This window comes from Phodopus roborovskii, unplaced genomic scaffold (assembly GCF_943737965.1).
Source record: "Phodopus roborovskii unplaced genomic scaffold, PHOROB, whole genome shotgun sequence".
Lineage (NCBI taxonomy): Eukaryota > Metazoa > Chordata > Mammalia > Rodentia > Cricetidae > Phodopus > Phodopus roborovskii.
In genome coordinates, this window is record NW_026126433.1 from 25,723,175 (window position 1) to 25,735,730 (window position 12,556).

The 12,556-nt window shown below is 44.0% G+C and overlaps 1 protein-coding gene across 1 annotated transcript in view; it reads right to left on the reverse strand.

Annotated features, from left to right (window-relative positions):
• Positions 1-10,286: 10,286 nt before the first annotated feature.
• The window catches only part of Rgsl1 (regulator of G protein signaling like 1), a 40,511-nt gene continuing 38,241 nt past the window's right edge, over positions 10,287-12,556 (reverse strand). Inside the window, exons 22-23 of the mRNA XM_051185734.1 lie at positions 11,079-11,151; positions 10,287-10,430 (exon numbers count right to left, since the gene is read on the reverse strand). Coding sequence (XP_051041691.1) covers positions 10,394-10,430; positions 11,079-11,151 — 110 coding nt within the window. The 3' untranslated portion in view covers positions 10,287-10,393. The remainder of the gene's footprint in view (positions 10,431-11,078; positions 11,152-12,556) is intronic.

Below are 12,556 nucleotides of genomic sequence, written 5' to 3' on the forward strand. Positions count from 1 at the left end.
TAAGTAGAGGGGCCTTGGGTTGCCACGTGAGTCCCTTTACCTGACTCATGGATGGACTGACCTCTGACTCTGGCTGTTAATATATATGATGCTATTCAGAGTGGGAGTCTGCAGTGCAGCAGGCTGAGGCTTCCGAAACAGGCTCCTAAGCGTCCCCTTCTAGGAAGGCCGGTCCACACTGTGATGGGTAAAGTCATGGTCAGAGGTTTAAGGTACTGCTAAAAAATGTTGTTCTGGGGGATATGCTTGTTTTCAGTTCCTTTTCAGAGCTGTGACCAAGAACCTAGAGGTACGTTTTGTCCTTATTTTTGCCAGAGAACCCACTTCATACTACCACCATTGGTGACAAGTACTGTCCAAGAGCCTGTCCCTTTGTATTTCAGATGCTTCTTGCTGGGATATATACCCTTTCCATGTAGCTCCATTCTCAGTAAATGGACTAAGTAGAGTCTTGATGAATAATGAGTCTATTAATAACTCAGGAGCCCCCCAGGACCCTAGCCATCCTTTACCACAGGGTAGATGGGGGAAGGGCTGTATTTTATCCTGTCCCATGCCTTGAGTCAAGTGGTTCTTTTCCAACCAGACCAGGCCTGGGAATTTCATGCTGGTCTGAGTTCTGAGTTTCAAAGGTTTATTGGAGTTGACAGCTCACCTTGTCCCCTCATCAGCTAGCATGACATCATTGATATAAGGATGATATAATGATGAAGCAGAGAATGTCAGAAGGGAATGAGAGATGGGTGAGGTCTGCTTCCAGCCATCGTGTCATGACAGTGATAGGCCTCTATAGGCACACCAAGCCATGCCTGGAATGCCCCTCCTGGGCAAACACTATCTAGTTTCACAGGTCTGTAGTTATTCTCCAAGTTCTAGCTGGATTTTTAAAATTTTATGTAACCCATCCAGAGCTATTGAAGGTACTGAACATGCCATAAAATCTCAATGTCCTTTCGTTCTTTTATGGGCTCTCCAATCTCTACATGCCTACCTGACAGTTTGCAGAACCTGCTCTTTACTGCCTCCCTAGAAGCCGTAAAGCTAACAGCTGTAAAGCTAGTTATTTCTCCATCAGTATTGCCTTTACTACCTGAACTCTGAGTCCAACCCTACCCCTCATTACTCCCCAGTCCATTATTCCCCAGTCTCCCAGAGTTGTGCATCGCCTTTCCCAAGAGAAAAACTGTCCAAAGAGTTTTCCAAGACAGGGACATTAGTGCCAAATACAGGGGGTTCTCTCAAGTACAACAGTGCTTGTTTTATTCTGATGGCCTCCCCCTTTTTTTGTTTGTTTGCTTGGTTTTTTGAGACAGGGTTCCTCTGTGTAGCTTTGTAGGCCAGGCTAGCCTTGAACACACATAGATCTGCCTGCCTCTGCCTCCCGAGTGCTGGCATTAAAGGTGTGCCCTAACACTACCTGTCAAGCCTTCCCTTGTTTTTGAGGAGCCAGAAAACAGAAAAATACTGGTCTCTGACCACCACTACAGACCTTATTTTGGGGTGACTTTTGTTCCATCTCCAGTCATAGCCAGCAGTGAGTGCCGGAGGGAAGAGAACAGAAAGAGGGGTTGTTCAGATTAAAGTTTCTTCTATACAGCTACCAAGATGCTGTAAGCTTTCCCTGTCTTTTCTTGGGTGGTTCTGGCACAAACCAAGTAATAGGCCACCTGTTTCCTCGATATCCTAACTGGCTCATTTCTTTTCTTTCTCATTTTTATTTGCTTATTTTTTTTTTCTGACCAGATTTTGTGACAGTAAATAAGGACCCATTGTCCTTAGTTTATTTCCCCTCTCTCAGGCCAGCAAACAGCCTTGTCTACATTTTAAATGTCTTATTCAACAACTGGGCTAACAAATCAGAGCAAGGGGACATACTGGTCATTTGAAAAATAATTTATAATTCATTCTTTGATAATTTCATAATGTACATAATATGTTTTGATGATATTCATCTCCTATTCTCCCTTCTTATTTGCCTCTTACTTCCTTCTGGGACCTTTCTTCCTTCCAATACACCTCTCTCCTACTATTATGTTTATATTTTTAATAACTCAGTGAGTTTAGATGAGGTTGCTTGCATTGTATGGATGTAGGGTTATTTACTAGGTCATGGGCAACTTAACAGTGGCTACACCTCTGGAGATGTCATACCATTCATGAGGGAGTGTTATCTTATTTTTATTTTTATAATTCCAGTGCAAAAATGAGCTTTATTGGGCTCATGAAACTCCTGAACATGAATGGCTCACTGCATGTCTGGTTTCCAAGGTATTCTGTGGACTTCCTTAATGCTGTTCTATGGATTACATTTCCCTGTTGGTTCTCTTGATTTGGCTATGCCTTTCTCATGCTTAAGCTAATTCAGTCTCAGCAATTACTCAGCAAGATGGCTGCTCCTAACCCCATGGCAATGATAAGGTATCCCATAGCCCTGAGGCAGGTAAAAAGCATTTAGCATATACATTTATGCTCCTCCAAACACAGCATAAAATGTCAAGCCCGAAATTTCCCAGGATGCTTTCTTTCCTGTGCTCATTTGCTTGGTCTCCTGGATGGCTTCTCACATGTTTTGAAACAACCTGTTTTTAGTACTTAAAAACCAGCCCCCAAACAAGGTTGATGAAAAGAGGCAGACAGACAGATCCAGGACTGCACAGAATATAACTTATAGGCATCTCATTGGCAAAAGCCTGTCCTAGGCAGCAGCAAGACAAAGTGAACCTGTGTGATTTGAATCTGAAACATGAGAACTTAAAAGCTGTCAGGGCAAGAGTAACCTCGTCCCATCCTGAATATACCTGGTTTATCTCAAGCTCATGTCAAGAGTCAGGCAATTTGTTGGTTGGTTGCAAAGTTCTACACACCAATCTAATGGTTCTGTGTATTTGTAATAAGCTGAGAAACTATTCAGGGGAACTGACTAGAGTTACCAAGGAGCAGTCCTGATGGTTATGTTTCAGAGAAGATACAGTCATTGTTAGGAACTAGCAGCCAGCTGACCCCCGCCCCCAACGATAGGCAGGACACTCATGGCCGTGTCATTGCTACCTCAGCCTTACCTGGTGGCTCAAGCTTTACCTGGCTGCCAGAGGACTCAGTTACGCATGCGCAAGCCCCCTCCCCCTTTTAAAGCAAGCTTGCCAAGAGCACCATTCTCTCTCTGGTCTCTCTCTGGTTTCTCTCTTGCCCTTTCTTGCCCCCTCTTGCTCTCTCTCTGCCCCCCCTGCTCTCTCTCTCTCTCTCTCTCTCTCTCTCTCTCTCTCTCTCTCTCCTGCTTTCGGTTGGCCACCAGCTACCCCCTCTTTCTCTCCCTTCTCTCAATAAACTCCACGTGGGCGCTGAGTCTCGTGTTTGTATTTCTTAGGCATTAGCTGCAGCAAAAGAACAACAGTTATAAACCCAATGTCCATTTTTTATTCAGCAATGAACAAGCAGAGCTGGAAATTTAAAAACCTGGCACCATTAATGTTAACATCTCCATGAATGAAGTGCTTAGTTACAAATATTACCTACATGAATAAGAAACATATGGAGAACATTCTGAAAGCAATGAAGTAAATTATCCCATGTTCATGGGTAGGCAGATTCAACATTGTGAAATGCTAAAATATGTGACACAGTACAAATACTGTTAGAACAACAGTTCTTTCTTCGGCTTTTATAAACAGTCCTTTTACTCACTGGCCCAGGGTCATCCTAAACCAACAATACCATGTCTCTCCTTCCCATGTTTTCTTGTGGCCTCTGTCCTTTCCCACATCCACTGACCCCATGAGGTTTCTAGTTCTCTGCATATGACTGAATTTCTAAATTTTTGGACAGATCATAGCTATAAGTAAAATCACAGTGCATTTGGAATTGTCAAGTAAGGTCATCAAATGCCAATTTAGACTAGCAACTAACACAGCAAAGTTGTTTTATACAAACCATTCCTCTCCCTTCTTAAGATGCCAACCCCTCCTTTTCCCCCATGGCCTCACTTTACCTGCAGGCACTTAGCACATGTAGCTCTCCATTGTTCTTAGGAAATCCAGAACAGTGCCTGGTGGGGAGGGCCAGCGTCAGAGAAGGGACATGGCCAGCACCAAAGCACAGCCTTTCTTGTTGAGAGCACTGCCCCAGCTGCCACTCTAGTGTTAAGGGTACAAACTCTAAGGCCCATGCTAGTTTTGGTCAATAATAGGTTAATTATAAAGATCAATTACAGGTCACTAAATTAAATTTGAATATTAAAAACCACGTAATTCTTTTAGTATGACATGTTTTTTATACAGTGTTTGGACATGCCTATGCTAAAATTATTCATTGCTTATCTGAAATTCATATTCATTTAGGTTTCTATGTTTTATCATAGTTGTAAAAAATATCTGAGAACAATTTAAAAGGGTATGATTTATCCTGGCTCGCAGCTCAGGTTTGTTTTTGCTTTTATTTCATTCTATTTTGTCCATTTTTTTTAATTGGAAACTTTCTTTTTATTTATTCTTTGTGTCTTTTATATCAATCCCATTCATCTCTCCATCCCTTCATATCCACTCTCTGTCCTTGCAACCTACCTCTAAAATAAAGTAGATAAAATTTAATGGAAAGAAAGAAGAAATTCAAAATCTCATCAGGGCTGTAGCAGTGTGACACAGTGAGTCACACAGCAAACCCTTTTGTCCATGTACCTTCACTTGCACGTGTTGGTTGCAAAGAGCCATCGGTCTGCTTTGAGGCCTACACTACAGACGCTGGGCCCTCGCTGGGACCCCTCTTGTATATCCCGTTGTTGCCCTGTGTCATGGACATCCTACAGCTTTGGGTCTGCAGGACATGACACTTCCTGTGTTCCAGCAGATCACAGATGGGTGGATGTTGGGGTGAGTCAACTCATAACCCTGGTTCTAGGCCTGAGTAGTTGCAGGGTTGGTCAGCTCGACAGCACCCCACCCCCTATCCTCACCACCAGGGTGAGGTCTCCAGCATTGCCCTGGCCAGCTCACCCTTTACAGGGAAGGACAATGGGGCAGGGCTGGTTCTCCTGCTTTCTTGCCCTCAGGGTTGGCTCACCCACACCTACACCATCAGGTTACACCACCAGGCTCTACTGGGTTGCCTAGATGAGTCACAGGGGCCACTCTACTGAGTGCTGCAACTGGTGAAGACAAGAACAGCTCTCCTGCTCTTAGGACCTCAGGGCCAGCTCTCCCTCCCACCACAGCAAAGGGAGCATCTCCCCGACCCGTACAACCATATGGCAAATGAGGGGTGAAGCCGGACCCCCAGCTCCCTTGCCAGCTGGAGGTGATAAGTGGGAAGGAAGGGGGCTTTTCCCTTGCCCTTACCCCCCTATGGCAGATGAGGGGAGCAATATTAGCTCTCCCACTCTCATGCCCTCAGGGCCGGCTCATCTATGGCCCTGTCTACTGTGCTGCCCAGGGCCCAGTGTGGGACCTGCTCTCCTTAGTGTTGTAGTCAGTGAGGGGTGGGGCCAACTCTGTATAGCCTTTTCCTCTCAGCCTTTGGTGGTATCAGGAGCCAGGGACATTAACACACACCATGGCTGCAACAGGGCCAGGAACCCACCCATCACCTTAGAGGCAATCAAGCCACCCACTTCAGCCTGCTACTCACGGCTCCACTTCTTCAGATCTGCCTCTGTCCACAGGGCATGCACCATCTGTCTCTCTCTGTCCCCCATACCACACCATACATTTTCTCACCATAACAGTGCCCCACCATCAGCTCATGTCAGAGGGAAGCAGAGAGAGCAAGTACAAGAAGGGGCCAGACACATATACCTCAAAGATGCACATTCATACAACAAGGACATCTGTTCAACTATGTTCATAGCAGCACCATTATTTGTAATAGCCAGAACTTGGAAGCCACCTAGATGCCCCTCAACTGTAGAATGGATGGAGAAAATGTGGTACATTTACACAATGGAGTACTATTCAGGAAAAAACAAAACAAAACAAAAAAACCAATGAAATATTGAAATTCACAGGCAAATGGATGGAACTAGAAGACCCATCCTGAATGAGGTAACCTAGTCACAAAAAGACAAACACGGTATGTACTCCCTCATATATGGATTTTAGACATAGAGCAAAGGATCACCAGCCTACAATCCACAACACCAGAAAAGCTAGGAAATAAGGAGGACCCTAAGAGAGACATACATGGTTCCCTGGAGAAGGGGAAAGGGACAAGATCTCCCAAGCAAAATGGGAACATGGGGGGAGGGGAGAGGGAATTAGGAGAAAGAGAAGGGGAGAAGAGGAGGGGAGAGGAGAAGATGAGGAAGCAGGAAGTTTGAGTAGGGGAAGAATAGAAGAGAGCAAGAAAAGAGATACCATAATAGAGGGAGCCATTATAGGTTTATAGGGAAATCTGGCACTAGGGAAATACCCAGAGATCTACAAGGATGACCCCAACTAAGAATCTAAGCAACAGTGGAAAGGCTACCTTAAGTGGCCTTCCCTGATAATGAGATTGATGACTACTTTATATGCCATCCTAGAGCCCTCATCTCGTAGCTGATGGAAGCAGAAGCAGACACCTGCAGCTAAGCACTGAGACAAACTCTTGGAATCCTGTTGTAGACAGGGAGGAGCGATGATCAAAGGGGTCAAGAAAAGGCTGGAGAAACCCACAGAAATTGCTGACCTGAACAAGAGGGAGCTTATGGACTCCAATCTGATAGCTGGGAAACAAGCATAGGACCAGCCCAGACCCCTTGAATGTGGGTGTTAATTAGGAGGATTAGGCAGTTTATGAGGCCTCTGATAGTGAATCAGTATTTATCCCTAGTATATGAATGGACTGTGGGAGCACATTCCAATAGATGGATAGTCTCTCAGCCTAGACACATGGGGGAGGGCCTAGGCCCTGTTCCAAATAATTTGACAGACTTTGAAGACTCCTCATGGAAGGCCTCATCCTCCCTGGGGAGCAGAAAGGAAATGGGATGGGATAGAGATTGGTGAAGGGGACAGGGGAGGATGGGAGGGTGCAGGAACTGGGACTGGCATATAAAACAAGCTTGTTTCAAATTTAAATTAAAAAATAATTATCAAAACAAAAGAAAAAGAAATAAATAAATAAAAGAAGGGGCCAGACAAAGATAAGTCTCCAAATGACCTACTTCTAGACCCACCTTCTACCTTTCACCACCTCCCAATAATGGCACCAAGTAATGGATTCATCAGTGGACTGGCCCCCTGGTTAGGTCAGAGCCTTCAGGATCTCGTGGGTGGCTGGGAAAGCCACCACACCAATACAAAATTAGATGCCTTACTAGTCTCTAATCCAATCCACACTAGGTGTCCTGCACTAGAGAGAGAGAGAGAGAGAGAGAGAGAGAGAGAGAGAGAGAGAGAGAGAGAGAGAGAGAGAGAAGGTGCTAGACATTAAATTTAGGGCCTCATATAATGAATACAGGGCCCTATGTATTAAACAGCGGCCTTATGTGTTGAATGCAGGGCCTGTATGTATTAAGCAAGAGCTTTGTCACTCAGATCAGTTATTTTTTTTTTTCAAATGACTTGTAACGATATGTATTCGTGGGACACAGTGTGATATTTCAACTCACATATAATATGCATGCCTGTGTCAAGTTACTGTCATGTCCATGACCTGATATTTATTATTTCCTTGTTGGGAACATCCAAAATCTTTTCTACTATTTAGAAGTATATTGTTATCAGCTATAGTTACCATGCCACATTATAGAATTTTTGGACTTTTCTCTTTTTATTTAGTTGCACCCCTGTACCATCTGCTAGCTACCTCTAGTCACCCTGATTTCCCAGCTTCTGGTGCTGATATCTTATCCCTTATTTCTGTGAGCTCAACCCCTTTAGATTCAACATAAGATGTAAGATAGCAAATAGGGTGTATCCTTTATTCTGGCTAATGACCTACAGCCCCAATTACTGTGTAGGGGTGAGGGCTGGCACCCCAAGGTGCTGTGCACACAAGCCACTCCTTCTTCTTGAGGAAACATCTGGGTTCAGTGGAAGTGAGGGCAGACATCATCACACCCCTCCTGTTGCTCTGTGATGCACACATGCAAAGTCTCCTCTGGAGATGGAGGCAGATCCTTCAGTTTCTCGTGCCTCTCTTCTTTCTGTCTCTTTTGGTCACTCTCTAATCTGAATGGGCTATATAAATTTCCTAAAGAAAGAAAGAAAGAAATCAAAACACCAAGAATTATTGGACTATAAAGATATCTACAGAGGAAACAGTTCTTGTTGTTTCCTCTTCGATGTGGTTATCATGACTGATTGATCATTGATTGATTCTCCAGTAATAGGTCAGGAAACTATGGTCAGAAAAGGAAGAAGCGTGACTTCATGGTTTATTTTTTTTACTACCTTCCCAGCAGTGAGCACATTTCATTTACTCATTCGGGTCCTATTGATGGGGAAACTATTAATGTGCCACTGTGTCAGGTACTGGAGGTACAAAGAAAAATAGGACATGGCCTTTGCCCTCAAATTATACAGCCCATGCCTATAGGCAAAGCTATAGGAGGTTATCCCTCTGTTAATGATCAATGGTAAAACAATCCAAAGATCTTTCTCTCAAATGAATGAAACCCATCTTTCCTTTCCTTCAGCGAGACTCATCTGCTGCCAATATGCAGGGATTCAGTCATGTCTTAATCTGCCTGGAGGGTATCTACCACATGACCCTAAGTCAGCATTTTATTAGACCCTCATCTGTCACCTTGTGGGTACCCTCACATTTTCTCTGGTCTCATGTTCGGCCTCTTGCTCTTTTTTGATTTAAGTTCTTTCCTGGGACCTCAATTCTAGTAACTAAGCTCTTCTTCATTTCTTGCCTGGAATTTTAATTTTTTTTTTCGAGACAGGGTTTCTCTGTGTAGCTTTGGAGCCTGTCCGGGAACTTGTTCTGTAGACCAGGCTGGCTTTGAACTCACAGAGATCCACCTGCCTCTGCCTTACGAGTGCTGGGACTGAAGACACGCAGCACCAATACTCAGCCTGGGATCATAATTTTAAGTCTGATTTTTTAACAATTAGAATTCAATTTCATCATCACTATTTTGTTATGCATTGACATCTTGTTCTTAAGTTTCAGCCCTGTGAGGCAAGGGAAGCTTCCGTTCTTCTGAGTCTTTCTTGTGCTGAATGCTTGTTACCTTGCATGGGCTGTCTTGGGGGCCTCTGAGGCACTCTACCTGAGCCTTGCTCATCTCTAACCTCCTCTGAGGCCAAGTGTGTCTACTGTCTTTCCCTACCTGCATCAACCCCAGCCTTACCAGATGGCTTTATTCTCAGGGTTCATAAGTCCTGTTGTAACATCATATTGTGTTTCAACCTTTAGGAAAGTTTATAGTAAAGCTTACCAGTACAGGACACATCTGTGGGCATTCTCTAGTAATTGTAAGTACATAGTAATTCTCTATTCTGTAATCCATAAAACCATTGAACTAGCTGTTCAGTTCCTTCCAGTTGAGGGGCTGTTCATAAAATTCCCATCATTTTACTCCTGACTCTTTTCAGTAAACATACAATAAGTCCAGTTCTTCTAAAATGAAAGCCAGTACTTAGCTGCAATGGTTAAAAAATTGTTATGAAAATCCATCAATTGTCATGTAAACAGCACTCAGGGAAGAGCAACTGTTTCCATGCATGGGAAGCTTCAGGGATGTTTATCATGGGATGAGAACACTAAAGGAATGGGAAGTGGCACACTCAGAAGTCACTTCCCTGCTCAGCACACCAGTTTCTTCACCTGCCTGAAAGTCAAGATTTACCAAGACAATGGATGGGAGTCCTTGTGCAAATGGAGCTGAGAGTCATAGCGCCTTACTTCCTGTGGTACTCAGTGACATTGCCCATCTGTCCACCCATCAATCCATCCATCCATCCATCCATCCATCCATCCATCCATCCAACCACATACCCACCCACCTACCCACCCATCCATTCACCTATGCATCCACCCACCCACCCATCAACCCACCCACCCATCAACCCACCCACCCATCTACTCATCCACTCACCCATCTAACCCACCTACACACCCACCCACCCACCTACCCATCATGAGATTTCTCAGCAACCCAGAGCCAGAATTTGTACAAGGCTATGGAACTGTAGAGTAATGTCTTAAGCCCAGGTCAGGTGACTTAACCTACCAACTCGTAGGCTCCCCCACCCCCACCCCAGTCTCAGGGAGGGCACAGGGACTCTCTCTCATATTTTGCCCATATCTTACCCATTGCAGTCTGGTCTTGCTATGTCTGGGCTGCCCCAATCATTCTATTTGCTCTTTGCAGATGGTGCCAGGGCATTTCATTTCTGACCAAAAAGGGTTCTGTCTGTGTTGGAAAGCTGCTAAAGAATGATTTGCCTCAGTTCTGGGCCTGACTTGATTACTTTTTCTCTCTTTTGATGTAGGGCAGTTTTGGTCTAAAAGAAGAGACAAAAGGGGGAGCAGGATGAGGCTGGGGAGATGGTTCAGTTGTCAAAGTGCTTGCCATCCAAGAATGAGGACCTGAGTTGGGTTTCTGAAAATCCATGTCAAAAGCCGGGCATGACAACATGTGCCTGAAATCCCAGGGCTGAGAAGGCAGGGACAGGATGATTCTTAAGACTCACTCACCAGCTAGTTTAGCTGAATGGTTGAACTCCAAGTTCAGTGGGAGACGCTGCTCAAAAACATAATGAGGAAAGTGACTATGGAAGATACCCAGTGTTGACCTGCTCACCCACAAATATGCGTGTGCACCTGTACACATGTACATATATAGATGGAAATGTACACATACATCAGAGAGAGGAAGAGAGAGAGGAGAAAAGCCCGCAAATAAAATGACTGAAATTACACAAATGCTGGTGTGCTGTAATGAAAATACTTTGAAATGCCTGTTCCAATGGGAGGTGAGCAAAGACCCCCCACAGATATCCCCTCCCTGACTTCTGGGATACCAGCTATGCTAAGCTCCACTTGGTTCTACATGGAGGACAGTGTCAGAACATGGAGCTGCACTCTGGGAAGCTGATGCTGTCACCCATTGTGCACGTAGACAGAGCCAAAGATGTCTAGCTCATACCTACCTCAGGGAAGAAGGACCCAACTGCACGGAAGAGATGGCAGGTCGACTTGGCTGGGTGAGGTTGCTAGATGATGCTTAAGACAGACAGATGCAAAGGAGAAAGTCAGAATGCCTGGCACACGTCACATTCTCTCCCCACCTGTTGCTCCTGTACTCTTACAGGGATCAACTGCTGTGAATAGATCAGGAATATGTTTATTTCTATATTAGATTATTTTCTTGTCATTTGAGAAAAGATTTTTACTTAACAGATTATGCACTACATTTTTAGGTTGTGTCATATGATAAAAACTAAACAGAATGATGCAATTAATGATTATAAACATCATCTAACCCTCTGTGTCTTAGTCACTGTTCTATTGTTATGAGGAGAGAGACACCATGGCTGAGGCCACTTGCTCACAAGTTTTGGAGAGTTAGTCCATGATCATCATGGTGGGAAGTAGACAGGCATGGAGCTGGAGCAGTGCCTGAGAGCTTTACATCCTGATCCGTAGGCAGCAGGCAGAAAGAAAGACACTGGGACTGGCATGGCTTTTGAAACCTCAAAGCCAACCCCCTAGTGACACACTTCCTCCAACAAGGCCACACCTTCTAATCCTCCTCAAACAGTTCCACTCCCTAGCGACTAAGCATGCAAATGTATGAGCCTATGGGGGCCATTCTCATTCAAATAACCACAATGTAATGTGGTTTGGAAATACTTAGCTTTGCTTTTTAGAATATCAAGAGGTACCTTGTTGTAATAGCATTATAACATGAATATCAGCCCTTACACTCTTACTTTTTGGTTGCTTAAAAAATACACTGGTATTCTTGGAAGTAAAAAAAAAAATGAATGTTTATGAATGAGTGCAATTAGGAAATTTTGTCTAAAGTTTTAAGGATTCTTCTCTTCCTCCTTCTCCTCCTTCTTCTTCTCCTTTTTGAGACAGGGTCTTTCTATGCAACACTGTACAGCCTAGACTTCATCATGTAGAACTGGCTGGCTTCAAACTCACAGATATCCACCTGCCTCTACCCTGAGTGCTGGGATTAAAGGTGTGCACTACCATGCCTGGCTCTATTTTATTATTTTTAATTATGTGTGTCTTTGTGTGTGTATGCTATGTGAGAGCAGGTGCCTTCAGAGATGGGGGTTGGGGGGAGGAGCAGTGTCCAATCCTCTGTAGCTGGAGTTATAGCAGTTGTGGATACTGGAAGTTGAACTCGGGTCCTCTGTAAGAGTAGTACATGTTCACTGAGCCATCTCTCTTGCCCAGCAATATTTATTATTTGACAGCTATTAGGATCTAAATTTAGAGGTATCTTCATTCTATATAAATACATATTTTCATAAAAGTTATGACAGTAATTTTATGACTTTTAGGTATTGGATTATAAAGGCCACATACATGATTTAAATCAGTAAGTTGCTATTGGGTTTGAAATGTATTATTAGTATAGAGAAAGCACATTGTGTTAGCTTCTACTTTCGTA